General features: G+C 38.3%; 1 protein-coding gene across 1 annotated transcript in view; it reads left to right on the top strand.

Annotated features, from left to right (window-relative positions):
* Positions 1-20,379, top strand: part of mta1 (metastasis associated 1) — a 66,135-nt gene that overhangs the window by 26,640 nt on the left and 19,116 nt on the right. Inside the window, exons 5-6 of the mRNA XM_065288526.1 lie at positions 11,467-11,593; positions 17,068-17,131. Of these exons, the coding sequence (XP_065144598.1) occupies positions 11,467-11,593; positions 17,068-17,131 (191 nt within the window). The remainder of the gene's footprint in view (positions 1-11,466; positions 11,594-17,067; positions 17,132-20,379) is intronic.

The following is a 20,379-nucleotide window of genomic DNA, read 5'->3' as shown; positions in this document are numbered from 1 at the left end:
AGCAGAATGTTACTTCAAAATGGCTGCTGTGGAGACGTATCTCAGGGGTTTTTAAGAACGGGGCTTAGACGTGCTTATGTGTTTTTAACACATCACACACAAGTCTAATTCTAAAGTTGTGAAGCCTGTGGACAACACAAAAGCTGTGAGGAACCATGTGTGTGTATTATAGAGTTCTTCTCAATGCCAACAGCCTCTCTGTGGACCTTCAGACATTTGCAATATGTAAAAAATGCATGGCAGGAATGGTCGTTCACCGCATGGGTGTGGGCTACATCCTGTCTCTGCCTGTGGATGAGGGGAGAGGCTTTAAAGAATAAGTGGAACAGCGTACGGAAAAGAAGTCACAGTGTGAAGTTAAAGCAGAGACAGATCCTCACCGAACGAGAAGATGATGTACCAGAGCAGGCTGGAGATGGTCTGATGTGCCTTTTATAATAAACCTAATTTCCCTAAGTGCTAAGTCATCCAGAAATGTGTGATATTTTAAATTGTGGGGTTGTATAAATGATTAAATCTATTACTTTTTACTGGTGGAGGAAGAAACGGGTAAAAAAAGTCCTATCGACATAGAAGGATAGACCTTGGACATATCTGGGAAACATTATATGGAGTTGTTTTTTTTAAACTGCGTAATCAACCACCCCAGCAGTAGGAACCACCACGAACAAGCACGACTCACATTTTCTTTAGAAAATATAGTTTCTAGTTCTCTCTGACCCTTGATAGGACCCAACAGTGTAGGGAAAGCGATCCGTGGAAACTTCACTTCTGCAGCGTCTGAAGAATCAGCGCTGCGCGGGCGCTGTGACTCACAGATGAAATATTTTGCTCTCTGTGATGCTGGCTCCACCTCGACGGGCCTGGAGAGCATGAGGCAGCAAGGCGCCATGTGTGCCGAGAGTGAGTGAGAGAGAAAGAGAGAGAGAGAGGCTTGGCTCTGCCGTGAACTACTCCCTGGAAGCACCTCGCATGCCGGCCGCTTCGCTTGTTTGGGATTTTTGCTCAAACCTCTGTGCTGAGTTAAGACGCTATGAGTCAGGGCTGTCAGAGCGGCATGTGTATGTGTGTTTTATAATGTTCTTGAGTTGGAAAGATAAAATATACAAGAGCGAATGGAAAAGGGAGCTGAATTCACCGCTGTATCCACTCCAGTGTCCTTATCAATGAGAAGGTTAAACATGGCATGTGTCTTTGAACGTTTGGGAAGTACAAAGTGGGTGTTTTTGTGCCTCAAGTCAATAGCTATGTTTGCACGGAAACAAATAATCGGAAAAGTTTGCAATCGGTATGATGGCTTAATTGGACAGGTTTCATGTGTTCTTAACATTACATAAAGCAATAAAATAGTGTTGCGCCATTCGCCAAATTGTGTTTCTATTTGACATATCTGAAAAGTTTTTAAGAATAACTTCCTCCAACCCAACTTTGTACAGTTATCCAGTGATGAAGCGTTAACTCGACCATACACCCTGTGCGCAGTGTTGGCAAGTCCGCGGCTATTTGGCTGAGTTCTGAATTGGGCTACTTTTAAACTTTTACAGGCGGGATGTTTTACTGTGGGTTAAAGATGGAAGGATTTTTTCCTTAGTTGTTGGGTTATTTGGACTATAAATGGTCATTAGGATGGTTTTGAGCTAGTTTTGAATGGCCGTTGGCCTGGTTTGTTATGGATCTGGCAACCCTGGCTGTGCGCTTCCCAACATTTTAATTGGATTGCGACATTTAGGGAACACTGTAACAAAATATGATCAGAAAACAGTCCCAAACTGTCACCGGGGCAGTACCCTTTAAACTCATTTCTCACCAGCGCTTTTAGAAAAAAGTTGCCAGTAAGCGCCAACATTTTTATGATTTTCACAAAAGTTTAATGCCTTCCAGAAAATGTTCTTCTTTTAAAATATAAGCATACAATATACCAAATCAAAAAGAACAGATGCTCTGCTTTCAAACAAAAAACATTTGTTCTCTGTGTATCACCCCTCTTATATGGTTTCTTCAAAAATACCTAATTTTAAGCAGAAAGCTGAGATAATTGTGTTTTTGTAAAGGACTTTTGATTAGAGATCAGATTCAGAGCAATAATCAAAACATACACAAAGTTCTTACTGTTTGACCTAAAAGGTTGCTTCCGGGTTTTATAAGTTGGATAAAACCACCACCTGGTGGATAATAACGGAAATATGGATTGCCGGAAAAACTTGGCAGGAAAGCGTTTTCTTTTAATTGACGAGTTAACTCTTCAATGGCAGGTAAAGAGTTAAAAGGTTCTTATACGTACCATTTAGGAAAATATATGTATACATTTGGTTTGGTACTATTATGTACCTTAGAGGGTCATGAAATACCAAACAACTTTTTCTGATATGTTAACAGGGATAGTAGTGTTGTATATCATATAAGTTAGTTAGTATCTGTTATTTTAACAGTAGGTGAAAAGTAGGTGCATTTGAGCTTTTTGCTCTATTTTTGTCTTCCAGGTTTAAAAATATACGTTGGGTCAACGTCACAAGTTGTGAGGTGGCAATGTACTGCAATACATATTATTTTATAAGTATTCACTACACTGTTTGTTCTTATCCAATGAGAAGATTTTTTCCTTAATTAATCATAATAGCACATGGTGTGTGTGCCCAGTGAAGGCCAGAGGGGGAGACCGGGGCTCGAGGCAATCGCATTCGGATACGGTTCTGTTTGATAAAGTAAAATGTGAGTGCGCTCGGACACAACACACTGTAAGAACACGCAGTAGTTGAGAAAGGCGTTCGTGGGTCGCAGTTGTTTCTTTCTGTGGGGAAAGTGTAAATGCGTTGTCCCTGCGATGCTGTCAGGACTACACTCGCCCTACAGGAAGTATCTCTTTCAATGCACTCAAATGTCTATACTTTTCCATAACAAAAACTGTACTTTTAGGGCATAGTTTAAGTAGGCAAATTGGCTCGGGTTGTCTGTGTGCGTTTGGTTTGCCATCAACTATGATTTTTCTCTGTAAAGCTTTGAGAGGCAGGGGACTTCATGAGGGGACTCATGAAGGCAATTTGCGTCTTATAACAGTATTTTTTTTTAACAATTTTATTTGATCTCTGTTTAAATTAAAAATTATATTCAGTTTAAATATTTCTGTAATACCGCTATTCTTAGTAAGTTTTAATATTTGTTACGCTAGATAGCCTTATATCATGTGCCCCGCCCATTCCTCACTGTTCTTCTCTCAGCTTCCACGCCCATTTAAGTTTTAAAATGACAGTAAAGTAGACTGGAGCTGAAACTGATGGGTTTCATGACCCTTTAATGTATAATATGAAGTCTTTGGTACCAATATGTACCTCTGAGGTACTAATATGAACGTTTTCGGTGCAAAGGTGTACTTTTTGAAAGGTGCCACTCCAGTGTCAGCTAGGGGCCATTTATTGACCATTTTTCTGTATAATAGTACTTTCATAATTGCAATCAGGTCCAATTAATTTGATTGATATACATTTATGCATGTAAATATAGCCATTGTGAGACATGGCAGTTTTGAAGCGTGGTTACTGAGGCTTTATGTGTTTTGTATGCATTTTATTTGTGTGATCTGAATCTTGCGCCTCCAGTTATTTGTCAGAGAAAGCCTTAAAATCTCTCTCCTCTCCATCTTTAAAGGAAGGAAATCATTATGAATGTTGTGGTACTGGTTCTGATTTAGATACCACAAAACCATTCAGCTTCATAGGTTACTTAATGCACATTATGGCTGTTACCATGCACAATTTATTAATCCACACACTATTACAATTTTTGGTGTTTTAAATATTTGCTAGCATAAATGCTAAATGTAAAATCTTGCTCCACTTCTAAAATGACTTTCGTTTTTCAGGGCTCCAGACTGCCACCAAATAGGGGCATTTTGCCACCAAAATTTGAGATTGTGCCACTAAATTTTATAGGGATGCACCGATACTGGTATCGGGTATCGGCCTCGATACCACATTTTCTAAAGTACTCGTACTCGTTAAAAGTCCCCCGATACCGGGGATCGATACCACGGTCTGAGAAATGTCTATGTTTGAGCGGCGTGTAAGGGGTTAATGCCTCTTGTGTTGTCCAAAGAGGCAGAGTTTACAACAAACTGGAAAACTAGTCCCTTGTTTTTTTTGTTAAATTATATGACTAAAGCTGTTACCTGTAAATTTAAATCATGTTTTTTTTAAGTACTCTGTATCGGTATCGGCAAGTACTGAAATGCAAGTACTCGTTCTCGTATTCCAAAAAAGTGGTATCGGTGCATCCCTAGAATTTTACATCCAGTCGCACATTTGCGACCAGTAAATTTGATTTTTTTTTGTGATGTGACACTGAATTTGAAACAGCACATTGTACTTTCTGCATCTATCATCAAAGTATTTATTAGTAATACAGTGGAAATTTGTAGAAATGTGATTATTTGGTTAGCATGTTGATTTACGGTGTGTGCCCCTAAATTTTTTGGTTGCGCCCCTTAAATTTTCAGTTGGGGGCCACTGTGCTCCTAGTGAAAAAAAGTTAGTCTGGAGCCCTGTTTTTGGATGACATCACAAATTTGTTTGATTTTCTAGCTTTTTCGCTCAAACATTTTTTTGAGGTTCTAAACAGTTTCTAAATGGATAAATGGAGAACAGGGCTTGATTTAATTTTTTCCCTTTGTTGAATATCATGTTTCTTTCTGAAATATGTTATAAGAACAACCAGGCAGTATTTTCACTTTGATTTGGCTCTCACAAGCCTCAAGTACAGCAAAACATGGTAATGCTTCTTGGATCATTTCTGGCCGGACATGCCAAAAGTAATGATATGTGATTCATTGAGTGAGTTTGAATAAGTTTGAGTCTAATTTATAAGTCTTTTTGCATTAATAAGAACCAGCTTTGTTTGTTTGCTTGTTCTGTGCAACCAACAAGAACAAGGAACTAAAAAGATGGCACAATTGTTTTATATCCAATCAATTCATAATCACAGCTTGGCAAATATTTTTTATCATTGTGCTGTAGGAAATGCTATCAGTGTTTTAGGACTCTGTTCTGAATGGAACTGAGCTAAATGTCATCATCATTGCATTACATAGTGGTTCTCAAACTAAAATAAACATGTATTTGTAAGTAAACCTCAGAAAAATAAGCACTACATTGTTTCACTTAATACGCTTTGGGGTGGCATAAAGGGATGCACCACTGGATTATAGTCGAAAAAATGAGGTAGTATTTCTGAATAGGAGGAGATTCTGGATTCCTAACCTCTCTTCAAACCTCTCTTACCTCTCTGCCCCTCCACCCCGTAAGGTGATTCATTCATCAATAATTGATAATTGGTTAAGACAGGTGAGAAGGAGAGGTAATTTGTAGAGGTATAAGCAGTGCTCAGAGTCTCTCTCTGTCTCTCTCTCTCTCTGTCTCTCTCTCTCTCTCTCTCTCTCTCATAACACTGAAGACTGAAGTTTACATAGTTTGGCTTCTCTTTTCTTATTGGTTCTCATGTACATGTCTGGCTGTTCCTCTTTGTGCATAAACACCCCCGGTTTTCACTCTCTGTGTATCTCAGCAAGGATTCTCTGTAATCCATACAAAGCTGTAATTGAACAGATATTGAAGTGTACCGCTTATAAAGTGACCGCCAGCTTTCACATCTCAGGTTTGGTGTTGATGAGTAAAAAAGCGGTGGGCTGCGTTTCCCGATAACGTTGTCTCTTAGCGCGCTACGAAGACTCTTAAGTTAAACCTTAACTACAGGTATACCTTTTCTAGTCGTGTTTCCCGAACTGTACCTTAGCGGGTTTCTTAAGGTATACTTTCTTACGTACAACGTTACCAGGTACATTTATTAGGAATATCTGGTAAAAATATTTCAAATTGCAAACAACTAAATATAAACCTTGTATATTTTATTTTATATCAAACCCATGCAAAACCTGCAACTTCATGTCCAAAAGTATCATGCATAAACTGCTCCAATGCATCCATTATTCCTTCACTTTAAAGGATAATTTATATTAGGGGTTCCCAATAAATGCGTTGCGCAGGGAAATAAGGTGGGTTGTGCAAGTCACCTGGCTTGGCTGTGCATTACACTTAAAATATATAAAAACAAATAGTTGTTCATTAGTTTACGAGTTTATTGTGCTTGGACACTGGATGCGCAAGCAGCGCGTTTACAATGCGGATAACCCTTAATGGATGCATTTCTGGAGCCGCGCCTGTCTGTTTACCTTAACTAAGTCTTGTAAATATGTTTGAAGTACCTTAAAAGGGTATATTTTAATAGTTTGGTTCCAAAATGCCTTTTTTAATTAGTTACCACCAAAATCAGTATTGTATCAGGTCAGTATTATAAAGTAAATTCATAATATTTCATAAAATCCGATATCCGCCGTGTTATTCTGTCATCTTTTCTCTCTTTTTTCCCAATCCCACGACAAACGACAGTTCTCCTTCTCTGCAAAATGCAACAAATCTGTTCAACAAATCACAGCGCACCATTCCATGCACTGTAAACAACAATGGCGGCGCTTTGAATACACACACCATCCTAGTTTTCCTCATCTACTTTGTACTTCGTGATCGACAAACAAACAAAAACAAAATAATACTTTTGATGACATTGATAAACTTGTGGCGGGGATGAAACGTAAGACATCAAATTCGAATAATTACGTGAGAGGCACTTTGGGGAAGAAAAATGCCGGCAGTTGCTTGTTCTCACACGACATCATCAAGCTTCTGTCATGCTACCACATTGATCCCAGGGAATCTTATGAAAAACTATCCATTATTTTACTTTAAGTCAACCATAATCGACAGGACCAAAACATTTTACAGCTGATCGCTGTCAAAAAATTTCAGCGACGACATCCCAAGATTGACAGCAGCAATGACAGTGTTCTTAATATGACAAAGTAAGCGTTTTGATTAATGACATTGTTTTTTTTTATCAGTGTATATAACTAGTCAACTAAATGAATATAACATGACAAAGATGAATGCACATTTATATATTGATTCAATAGATTTATATCTTTTTGAAAAAAAAAACTGGGTTTACTCCATTTTATGCAAAAATATATAATCAGTTTTAATAATAAATCTTTGAAAATCAATGATAATGTAATTATAACCTAAAGATGCTATGTGAAAGTTTGTAACAGAAAATAATGGTTTTCATCTTGTCACTTTCTAGGTACAGAATTTATTTTTTTTACCGAAATTAGTCAAAATGGATTTATTGCATTTTGGAACCAAACTGTTCATTTATAAATGTTATGCATAACAAATGTTTTTTTCGTTTTACCAATTTTATGTTTGTCTCTTATTCACGGTTATAACATTTATGTTATATTGGCCTCATATTGGCCATACAGTTTTCTTTAATATTGGTATCAGCCATAAGAAACCCATATCGGTCAACCACTAGTATATGTGCAGATTTCAAATGCGTGCTGGCCGAGCATCTGCTGTTGAGATAAACTGGTTGTTTTAAGAGATAGCTCTCTCCAGGTATCATAGACCTCCGTGTGTGGTCTAGTTTCAGATTTGTATAAACATATCAAAGAAAGACAAAACCAGATTGAGTGTACGACAGGCAGGAGCAGTGGGATATGTGTGTGCTGAATGCCAGAGTGGGTAAGGAAGAGATGGGAATACATATTGATTTCACACAAACATCTTTTTGCCTCTTAAAATCCCTTGATTCCTTTTGTTCGGCTCTCTCTTCTCTCTCTCTCTGCTCTTTCTCGCTCTCTCTCTCTCTCTCTCTTTCTCTCTCTCACACACACAAACACACTTTCTCTCTCTCTTCATCTCTCCTCAGGTTTCTTGCATATGTCTCTCGTTCTCGTTCCTTAATGAAACTCTAAATGAATTGGAGTACGCTCTGTGGTTTCCCCCCCTCCCTTATGACTCTCTCACTTATCATTCTACGCTCCACACTATATCCATACACCACATGTGTAGGTTTGGTAAAAGAGCTATTCCTTGCCTCCGTACCTCTGTGATGTTCTCTTGAAGAGAGAGGTGATGATGTGTTGGTTTAAACTGAATTAGGAAACTGCCCTTGCATCGACTGCTTTTTCACAGTTATTTTCACATTTGTGTGTTGTGTTTGATGAGCTTGGTTAAAAGCAAAGACTTGGCTTCGATGAAAGGCTGCCATAGTCTCATCCGGACTTCTGTTTGAAATGTTCAGGACTGTGGAAATTGAGTTATTTCTTGATTTGGGGTCTTTATTAGATTTGGTGGTGTAGACTAGTGGTTAAAGAGCTAGGCAGGTAACTTTAAGGTTAAGATGCAACTTTCAATGTTTTCTCCAGGGCACTGTACTTGTTTAATGGACTAAGGTTAATGTACGTTGCTTCAAATGGAAATGTCAGCTAAAAGATACATTTTTTTTTTCTATCACAGTTGTTTTAAATGCCAATATCTTGCGACTGGGGTCGCTGATTGAAGAAGTGATGATGTATAGGCAACAGGTTGTTATCGCAGAAATAAGCCCTGACTGTATGATCAGGACCCGATACGAAGTGGAGGATCTTGTATCACACTGAAGAGGCCAGGGCTCCAGACTAACTTTTTTCACTAGGAGCACAGTGGCCCCCAACTGAAAACTTTAGGGGCGCAACCAGAAAATTTAGGGGCACACACCTTAAATCAACATGCTAACCAAATATTCACATTTCTACTAATTTCCACTGTATTACTAATAAATACTTGATGATAGATGCAGAAATTACAGTGTGCCATTTCAAATTCAGTGTCACATTTAACTGTGCACTTTTTGAAAAAAAGGTCAAATTTACTGGTTGCACATGTGCGACTGGATGTAAAATTCAGTGGCACACTCTCAATTTTAGGGGCAAAATGCCACCATTTGGGGGCAGTCTGGAGCCCTGGAGGCTTATTTCACGATAACAATTGGCTGTCTATACATTATCCTGCTTATTACACTGCTATTTAATTAATAAGTAAGTGAAAGAATATTTTATTAGCTCATTTTTCACGAATGCAAACCTTACAAGAGGAAACCCCATTTATTTTTGGTGTTAAAATAAGACGTTTATGTCTCGAACATACTATTTGGTTAAGTCATAATGTATAATGTCTCAAACAGTTTGTTATTAAAATACATATTTAATTTTTATAATATTAAACTGTACCTGTCAAAATGATTTACAGCATCCAGGTTACCGTGTGTTAATAGTTTTAAGCAGTTGTTATCTTGAAAAACAAACCAGCAAATGTCACGACTGGCCAATAAGAATCAAGCATTCCAACGAGCCGTGTAATAAACATAATTATATGACAATGTTTTCAGCACAGCCCTGCTGTATCCACAGTGCCACAGCTAGAGAAATTATATTTTATCAAAGTTTACAGAGTTTACATTTAGATAAAACAAGTGCCAAACAATGAATAAAAAAAAAGGCAGAACAGGAAAAAAGGCATCTGTCTTCACTGGCTGTATGCCACAACATAACTATGATTCAAAAATGATTATTCCTGATGAGCTGTTTTTTATGAATTGGTCAGAAAAGTCTAGAGACTGATCATTGATTTGAATCAGTGCAACAATTAAGACCAATTACTGGATCTGGCTTTCAGATTGATGCGCGTTACTCATGGATTGTAATTGTAATAAATTATATTTAAATTAAATAAAAAATAAAAAATTAACAGTTTGGTTTAGTGTGTGCTATAGTCTGGACCTGTCAGTGTGGTTAGGATTAAAGAAAAATTAAAGCGACAGTTTACTCAAAAATGAAAATTCTGTCATCATTTACTCAAGCTGTTTCAAACCTGTATATATTTTTTGTTTTGTTGAAAACAGAGTAAGATATTAGTGTAGCAGTGTAATCAAACAGCTTTAGGGCACCATTGACTTCAATAGTATTTTTATTTCCTACTATAGAAGGCAATGGTGCCCCTGTTTCCTGGTCTAATATTAGTAATCAAGCAAAGAAATGTATACAGGTTTGTAAACACTCGAATGCGAGTAATCTCTTTAAAGCAAACAATATTCATAAATAGGGCTGTCACAATGATTAAATAATCGTCTCATCGCGATAGTTTGACCTCATCGCGATAATTTCAGATCACCACAATGATTGCACATCTCTCTAAAAACAAAAGGTGGAGCTGCAGCGCCTGTATAAATGAGATTGTATCAGATGGCGCTCCTTAACTGACTGTAAAGTGATAAATTGCAAAGCGAATGCTGTAAAACTTTTTGAAAAACTGCCAGAAAACATACATTTTCAAAACAGCAATTCCAAATTTAGGGAAATGGAGTAAGCTATTTTTAAGGATCTTTAAGGAATTGATTTTTTTGCAGCCACTACAGACATGTGGTCCAGTACTAATATGACCTTAGTAGGATTGGCTACTATTTAAGGCCTGTTCTGGTATAGTCAGTTTATTTTGATTGCATTTTTTTTCAGTTATTTTTCAGTCACTTTATTGTGTTTATTTCTTATGAAGAATTTTCAATTTTTGAAAGATGTTTTTATTAAATAATTACTTTGAAACATGTGTTGATATTTACTGCCAGGTGAACATTGCAAAAGAAATTATTTAAATAATCACAACAATGTGTGAAAATAATTTTTAATGAACAAAAAAAAGAAAATGAAATGTCAAAGGAATAAAACAGACAGGTTTTAATTGTCATAATCGTCACAATTTATTAGGCAATAGGCTTTATGCCTAGCTGCACTACTTCCTGAACTTCAGCCAGCTCCTTGTTTCCTGTCTGCCATTATTGGACAAACTGATTAATCCAGGTGTGTCTGATTACTGTTGTTGTGACTACTGAGGTCAGGCACACCTGGATTAATCAGTTTGTTTGTGACCTACTGAGGTCAGGAACACCTGGATTAATCAGTTTGTCCAATAATGGCAGACAGGAAACAAGAAACTGGCTGAAGTTCAGGAAGTAGTGCAGCTGGGCATAAAGCCTATTAACCGTCAGCCAGATTTCACAATCGTGAGTTTCTTGTTTCCATTAAACCGGGTACACACTGTACAATTCTAAATAGTTCTTTATAATGAATTGTAGACTGTATGAACTTGATCCATTTTCATTCATTTCAGACTGTAAAAAACTGGAAAAGGGATAGAAATGAAAATTCTGTTATGATTTACTCACCCTAAAGTTGTTTCAAACCTGTAGAAATGTCTTTGTTTAAAGGAAGATTTTTTTGACCAATCTTTGTTAACAAACAGTTTTGGGGCACTTAACATATTTTTTCCTACTATGGAAGTCAGTGGTGCTTCTGCTTCCTGCTTGCTTACAAATGTCTTCCTATGTGTTCGGCATAACAAAGAGATTTTTACAGATTTGGAACAACTTGAGTAAATTATGACAGAATTTTCATTTTTGGGTGAACTATTCCTTCAAAATTACTTGGGATAAATGTTTTGGAGATTTACTGTGGCATTGATCTTGCTGTTTTACTTTGACTTTCAGGAGAAATGGAAGAGGAGATGGAGAATCCCGAAATGGTGGATCTCCCAGAGAAACAGAAGCACCAGCTGCGACACAGAGAGCTCTTCCTCTCCAGACAGCTTGAGTCCTTACCCGCGACACACATCAGGTAACCCAGAAAAGACCGTCGACGTAAAGGATGTGCTTCATTCTGTTCTCCGGCAGCCAACCGAACTCCCTGTCTTTAGCGTCAGCACATGAGTCACCTGTCTAGCATCCACACCCGCCTGCCTCAGTCTTTATCCGTTTCTGTCCTAATGAAATCTCTTTTGCATTAACCTTACACATTACATTAACAACTTTTCTTTCAATGGTAGGAATTTAGCAGGGGGCAACTGAGTCAGTCTTGCTCTTGCTCAAAGGGGTTGCGTTCTTTACTGAGTCATTTGCGCATATAAATAAAATTGGTTTATAAGGGTCATGCCCGTTTTTATTTGGGTGTTGCTTTGAATCTTATGTTGTTAGGAAAATGGGTGGAGCTTTTCTGCATTTAACCCTTTCTCGTCAAACAGGTTGTTCACTGTTAGTTGGTGATGGAAGGTGGATGGCAAATAACGGCTTTCTCAGGGCTTGAACCTTCCCTCAAGTGACTCAGTTTTAGAATATGCTGCATAACGCTGCATGCACACTACTAGCGACTTTGAGGCGTTAGGAGGTGTTCCTTATTCTTGTTGTCTTAGTAAAGAACATATACAAATAAGTATCTGTCCACTGCAGTTGCTGATGAAAGATGGATGACGTTAACTTCACGCTTCAGTCCTATTGGTAGTCGCTCCCGAAAGTAATTTGCATTTGAAGGTTTTACAACTGTCATGTTGCAGGACACTAGGGTGGTCCTTATTTTTCAACTTTTAAAAGTTCATGCTCTCACCCCACCAATATGTTTGAATAAATAAATTGGGCAACATTTTTTTAATATTAAAGGAATAGTCCATTTTAAAAGAAAAATCCAGATAATTTACTCACCACCATGTCATCCAAAATGTTGATGTCTTTCTTTGTTCAGTCGAGAAGAAATTATGTTTTTTGAGGAAAACATTGCAGGATTTTTCTCATTTTAATGGACTTTAATAGAGCTCAACATTTAATACTTAACTCAACACTTAACAGTTTTTTTTCAATGGAGTTTCAAAGGACTATAAACAATGCCAAACGAGGCATAAGGGTCTTATCTAGCGAAACGATTGTCATTTTTGACAAGAAAAATAAAAAATATGCACTTTTAAACCACAACTTTTCGTCTAGATCCGGTTGTGGTGCGCCAGCGTGACCCCGCGCAATACGTCATGACGTCAAAAGGTCACAGAGAACGAACGCGAAACTCCGCCCCAGTGTTTACAAGTGTTTTAAAAGAGGACCGTTCCTACGTTGTTGTATGTCAACTGATAATAATTAATGTCTTTGTAGCAGTTTATTGTTTAAAATGGTCCGCAAATGTGGGTTTTATATATGTAACACGTGACCTCCCTACGTCACTACGCATTTACGTTAGGTCACGCTGGACCGGACCTAGACGAAAAGTTGTGGTTTAAAAGAGCATTTTTTTTTTGTCAAAAATGACAGTCAAAAAACTGTTAAGTGTTGAGTTAAGTATTAAATGTTGGGCTCTATTAAAGTCCATTAATATGAGCAAAATCCTGCAATGTTTTCCTCAAAAAACATAATTTCTTCTCGACTGAACAAAGAAATACATTAACATTTTGGATGACATGGTGGTGAGTAAATTATCTGAATTTTTCTTTTAAGAAAATAGAATATTCCTTTAAGAGATTGCTCAAGACCTTTGAAGTTTAACACATTTGCGTATAATGTGATACTTTGTGCTAGCATGTATAATTGTTTTATTATATACTTAGGGCAGCAATGGACTTATTTGACCATGCTCCTGTTTTAGTTGTGATGTGTCTTTCAAAGCAAGAAAGCTTTAATGTAAATGAAGCACAATAGGCAATATACACCGAGACAATGGCTGTAGCTACATGAAGCAAGTCCGCTATATGGTTACATGGATCAGAAGAGACTGAAATAACTGGAACAAAGTTACCCTCCAAGAAGCAAGTTTTATGTGTGTTGTGCGTTTTTAAATGGTACAGTTTTTGCAAAAATATGTGATTTCGGAAATATTCAAAGGCTTTGATCAGCCTGTAGTTATTGTAGGAACAATTTAGCACGGTGTGTTTTTATTGATATCCTAACACATTTAGGGGGTGAGGTAAATTTGACCCATTATAAGGACCACCCTACTGGACACGCCCTATCCGGTCGCCAATGCGTGCTCGTAGCAACCGCATCTCGCTCTATTTGAGCGTTCTTGCCTCACTTCTAAATTCAAAATAAACTAATGGTGTAACTCCAAAATTCAGTACTTCACAGTACACAGCCTTTGTAACGTCTTTCAGCAATACATTTCCAACATTTATAATGTGTTTAGAAACAATTCTCTGAAATTACACGGACTAAAATGCATTTTGGCTTGTATTTTGTCTGGTTAAATACATTTTACTTAAAGAAGTACTCAATTCAATCAAATTGGATTTTTGCAGGTTTGTTTTTGCTTTTAGGTCTCTCATGAGTGCCGATTCATGCATTTTTTATAAATTCAAATACAATTTGAAATGATTGACTTCAAATAAAAGTTCTGAGCATAAAAGTTCTGTTTTTATGTTTTTAATATCTTGAAGACTAGTTTTGTTCATTTATTTATTGAGTTTTAAAAGGGGGGGGGGGGGGGTTAATGATATTTCCTGCATTCTGACTTAATAACACAGTTTAAGAGTTGTAACCCTCAGGCTTAACATAAGCAAAGTGTCAAAAAAGCAGTTGAGCTTGTGACAGAGTATTTCTGGGCCAAACTGGGAAAGTTTCGGAAAGTTTTTTTCGAACGGGGGTATCCGTTACGACTGATTGACCTCATATGCACGCCTGCACGTCAAGTGAGAGTGTGAACGCGCATTAGCATTGCTACGTCAAGTAGAAGTCACCGGTATTACTGTACGGCATGCGACAACTTTGAGGCGGTTTACACTTGGTATTAAGATGTGTTTTCATCGATCGGATCACAAGTGGACGAGAGAGACACATTACATTTACACCTGGTATTTAAATCCGTCTCTTTTGTCCACTTTCGACCGCTTCTGTCCTGAATACTGTGAGGGGGTGGTCTGTGAGATAGTGGGCGAGTCTCTCTGCTGTCATTCAAACACGAGCGGGAGTAATTATGAGTTTATATGGACGCAAACTAATATTATGTCGGAGTCCACTGCTTGTTAAGCAATTAAACATGCTGCACAGAGTTTTGTACGTGTGTATGTAAGAGCTTTCTCTGAATTTTCAGCGCAATTGATGAAATAGGATCGCGCAAATTTCACACGCTTTCAAAACAAAACTACGGAGATCAGCCGCTTTAGTTTTATCAATGAAAGGCTAAAAATAGCGCTGGACACCGTAAGTTCACGCAAGAAATCAAAAAAGACGTAAAACTTGTGTTTAATACCTCAGATTAGATAAATGGGCGGAGAGAAGGCGGTCGCTTGTGGCTGTTCGAACACATTCAACCACATGTGCGTTCCGCAACTCCAAAGCGATCCGATCGAAAGTGGTTTCGACTACCTCTGGATGTGGTTGAAAGTGGACGAGCTCAAAACGTTTTGAACAACGTTTACACCTGGCATTAACGTCGTCCACTTGTGATCGGATCGACGAAAACGTATGTTAATGCCAAGTGTAAACAGCCTCTTTGTTTTATCAAGATTGTTCGACAAAAGGTTTTTTTGGATGTAAGGAGAAGAACACCTTATTTAGCTTTTCCTGTCTTAAGACAACAGTCGATGCAGTTCGTTTTTCCCGAACAGCAACGTAATTGCGAATGGGTTTATGTTTGTTCCCTGGCTGCATTTCGGTAAAGAATGCTTTACAAACAAGGCTCCGTTTGACGCCGGATTTGCCACTTGTTTACAACTGATGGAGCGGTCCCATCTTTAAAATACCCCCTTTAGGAGTTGCAACCACAGGCGTAAGTTAATAAAAATCTTGCGTGTTTTGTTTGCAGTCAGCGCATACGTGAATGTAATGTAAACAACATGAACAACAGCAAACATTTTCCGCCTCAGTCGGCATTTTACTGCACTTACGACATTTACATTTTAAACGGGCAAATGCCGAAAAAACACATCAAGATTTAAGTCGCTTTTTTATTAAAATAGCATAACAAACACTTTTAGACTCCAAAAATAAGATTAGAGTCACACATTTTTTTAAAGGTAAAATGATTTAGGTAAGGTTTTAAACAAATGGTGAAGGATTGTACGGTTACCTCACTGTAACATGGCAATTTCATAACCATGGCCAGACCGCAGAGCTAACGCAAAATGCCATTTCTGTCCAACAGCATTTGGAACAAACAGTGTGATCTGATTATGATTTAGCAGCATATGTGTCTGTGTGATTCAGTCTATAATAAACATCTGTATTAGTGTTGGGCGATATGCCCCATTTTGAGATCGTCCTATCGTCAGCCTGTGAGATCGGCGATACACGATAGTATCGGGGGGGCGGGGCAGTAGTTTACTCATTTATTTATTTGTTCATTTATGACAAGACTTGATTGGTGGAAAAAAGAACAAGAGCAACACCGTCATGAATGCATCTTTCTTAAAACTAATGCCATTTATCTGAGTGCGTCATTAAAGCCCAGACGCTCTTTGCGTGCCAGAGAGCGAGAACAGGACACGCGCTGGTTTTAACCCTCTGCGCGCTAACAACCTCTCTAGTGCAAGGAAATGTCAGAGATAGGGCTGCTCAATTATGGGAAAAATCATAATCCTGATTTTTAACACGATTACTTAATGACTGTAAAAACATGCACCTGCGCAGACACAAGCAGCGCACATAAAAATAATTAAATGCATTTGTTTAGTGCTGTTGCAGAAGGTTACACGTGTCAAGCAGTGGTGCTCTCAAAGGTGCCTTTTTAAACACACTGGTCCAGCGGAACACAATCATATTTTAAACACGAGGGATGTATTGCTAAAACTCCTTGAAAAGCATATCATAAACAGGATTACTATCTGACTTCAAGTTCAGACAGAGCGCAGCTCTCTGCACGTAAGCGAGAGTGGCGCCAATATGCAGCAGGTTATATTTTAAACAAAAGGAATAGTTTGCCTCAGCTCGCATGAAACGCATTAAACTGCACAAATACATAAGGATTAGTACTTCAGTTTATGTTTAGACTTCGGACAGATGCGAGAGCGCGTGCATGTGAAACAGAGGGAAGCGTAGCTGCTCATCCACGCGCTGGATTTAGGTGCTAGAACGAGTCCGAGACGCGCGCATTAAGTGCATCTGCGTGCAAGAAGGAACTCTCTCTCTACAAGCTCTCCGCGTAAAGTGAAGCACAAACCCTCATGCGAGGAAAAGCATGCAAAACTATGATGATGATGATAATAACAACCATTCGCCAACTATCGTCATGACTATCGCCATGAAAGCCTGCCATTGGCGATATGTCGGACGATCGTCGATACACGATACTATCGTCTATCGGCACAACACTAATCTGTATGTCATTGTTTTTTTTTTCAGGGGGAAATGCTGTGTTACACTCCTAAATGAAACAGAAGCCCTCAAGTCCTATCTAGACAGAGAGGTGAGTATCATCATGGCTTTCGAGCACACGTGCTGCCACTCTAGTTTGCATGAATTTGCCTTACACTCACTGCATCGCCGTTCACAGCACGCGTGTGAAAGGGAAATGTTTATCTGAAGCATGTGAGTGAGCGAGATGGTTTTGAGTCCCAATCTAAATGAATAATTCAGCATGTTGACCCAGTATGTTCCTTCTCATATTTAGTAATGAGCAGACTAGAGACTCACGGTATGTGTCCACTGGCGCAGAAGAAATCCGTTCAAAATGCCAAAGCTTTGCGCTGTGCCGGGTGTGTGTGAATATACAGCAGTGTGGTTGTCATCGGTATAGTCTATATTGCCATCAAAAGATGGTCAATAAAGTCATCATATGCATGATAACAGTTGGGGGAAAACTAGGGCTGTGACGATAAATTATGTGCCAATTAAAAAGACCTGTCTGAAATCGATTCTGAATTGCAAGGCTGCGATGTTTCATGTGCTGCTTGTGCGTGTACTACGGCATTTTGGTCAGTAAGAAATCCTTATCAATCTAAAATCATTATGAGTCGGAGTCGTTTGTAACGTGCATTTAAAAAAGCAACACTCGTTAAACAAAATTATTCAAAATATTGTTTATTATCATGAAAATACCTGAAACAATTTAAAGAATGGTGATATAAATATTCTTGTAGACGTTTCCTGAAATAGTGTTGTAATGGTATTTCTTCTGTGGCACAATTGGAGTTTCTGCACGAGAGCACCCTCTGGCATTTGGGTGTGCCGGGATTTCACTGTAATTCATTAAAATTCATTCATTGAGAAAACGCGCTTTTGCACAATTAACTCTTTCCCCGCCATTGACGAGTTATCTCGTCACTCCGCAATACACACTTCCACAAATCATAAAACCTGGAAGTATCACCCTAGGGCAAACAGCTGTATGTCCCGTCTAAGTTTTGAGGATTGCTCAGCATCTGACGTCTTTTACAAAAATGCTTTTATCTCAGCTTTTTGCTAAACATTTTGTGTTTTTGAAGAAACCTGTCCATATTTGAAAGGTGATAAAAAGAGAACTAATGAAGGTAGGATGAAACTTTTTTTTTTTTAAAGCAGATGGTCTCTTTCATTAAATATATTGTATGTTTAAATATTTAAAGAAGAGCATTTTCTGGGAGGCATTAAACTTTTGTGAAAATCTTGAAAAATGCTGGAGGGGAAAGAGTTAATCGTTACAGCCCTCGGGGGAAACTTTTATCAGGATGCCTGATTGATACATCTTGTGCTTAAGTTATATCCCTATTTTAGACAAACTTGCTTCTCTCTCTGCATGGATTGATGGATGGTTGGTTGAAAGGTTTTATTGGTTTAATGGATGGATGGTTAGTTGCTGTTGGCACCCTGTTGTATTTGTTCAATTTTTTAATTTTCCTACCCAGAAAATGCCTGAGTCTTAAAGATCATAAATTGCAAAGACCCAAGGCTTGGCAGGATGGTCCCAAATGTGCCATTATAATAAACCCATTTATATTTTTGCCTATACCTTAGGAACCCACAGGGGCTGACACTTTTCCTTAAGTTTTTGAGTCAATGCCAACAAGTCTGTATAGTTGTAATGCTTTAATATATAGGTTTCAACGGGGACACTTGGGGGTTCTGTGGTGGTATTACTAGGGGTCCTTCAATTACTATTTGAATGCAAAGTAGTTTTTTTGGGGGGTGGGGGGGAATTAAGCATTCAACTAAAAAGCATAAAGCATATAAAAACATCTTGTAGTATGACTACTTTTGTATCTTTGTAAGATAACCATAATTGCAAAGTATGTGTTATTAATAACAATAAATACAGTCCCTCCACAGGGCTCCTTCTCTCTATCTATTTAAGGGGACATTTTATGAGACTTTTTTTAAAGATGTAAAATACACTCACCTAAAGGATTATTAGGAACACCTGTTCAGTTTCTCATTAATGCAATTATCTAATCAACCAATCACATGGCAGTTGCTTCAATGCATTTAGGGGTGTGGTCCTGGTCAAGACAAACTCCTGAACTCCAAACTGAATGTCAAAATGGGGAAAAACGGTGATTTAAGCAATTTTGAGCGTGGCATGGTTGTTGGTGCCAAACGGGCCGGTCTGAGTATTTCACAATCTGCTCAGTTACTGGGATTTTCACGCACAACGGTTTTTAGGGTTTACAAAGAGTAGTGTAAAAAGAAAAAAAAACATCCAGTATGCGGCAGTCCTGTGGGCGAAAATGCCTTGTTGATGCTAGAGGTCAGACAAATATGGGCCAACTGCTTCAAGCTGATAGAAGAGCAACTTTGACTAAAATAACCACTCGTTACAACCAAGGTATGCAGCAAAGAATTTGTGAAGCCACAACATGCACAACCTTGAGGCGGATGGGCTACAACAGCAGAAGACCCCACTGGGTACCACTCATCATCACTACAAATAGGAAAAAGATGCTAGAATTTGCACAAGCTCACTAAAATTGGACAGTTGAAGACTGAAAAAATGTTGCCTGGTCTGATGAGTCTCGATTTCTATTGAGACATTCAGATGGTAGAGTCAGAATTTGGTGTAAACAGAATGAGAACATGGATCCATCATGCCTTGTTATCACTGTGCAGGCTGCTGGTGGTGGTGTAATGGTGTGGGGGATGTTTTCTTGACACACTTTAGGCCCCTTAGTGCCAATTGGGCATCATTTAAATGCCACGGCCTACCTGAGCATTGTTTCTGACCATGTCCATCCCTTTATGACCACCATGTACCCATCCTGTATGTAAAGTCTTAGCTCAAAATACCCCATAGATAATTTATTACGTTGTAGGTGTGAGCAAAAATGTGCCATTTTTGGGTGTGTTGCTGTAAATGCAAATGAGCTGATGAAATGCAAACACTGATCACCATAATGGTGGTTTGAAGAAATTTAAACTCAATTGTGCTGTCAACTGAGTTGACAGCACAATTTTCTCTCTCTCCCTTTCTGCACTAAATGACTGTGCTGTGGGGCAGTGTTATTAAAATAAGATCCCCTTTCTACATCACATAGGGAGCGAAATCTGAATGACCTGTTTTTTCACATGCTTGTAGATAATGGTTTACCAATGGTTTTTACCTCTTCGAGGTTGATCACAGCACTGGGGACCCAATTATAGCACTTAAACATGGAAGAAGTCAGATTTTCATGAAATGTCCCCTTTAAAAGGTTGAAAACCTCTGCTTTAATGTATTGATGCGAAACTGGGGATGTAAAATTA

The sequence above is a fragment of the Paramisgurnus dabryanus genome, chromosome 17 (assembly GCF_030506205.2).
Source record: "Paramisgurnus dabryanus chromosome 17, PD_genome_1.1, whole genome shotgun sequence".
In the NCBI taxonomy this organism is placed as follows: domain Eukaryota; kingdom Metazoa; phylum Chordata; class Actinopteri; order Cypriniformes; family Cobitidae; genus Paramisgurnus; species Paramisgurnus dabryanus.
Note: the sequence above shows the minus strand (reverse complement) of the source record. Positions and strands in the feature narration are given on the sequence as shown.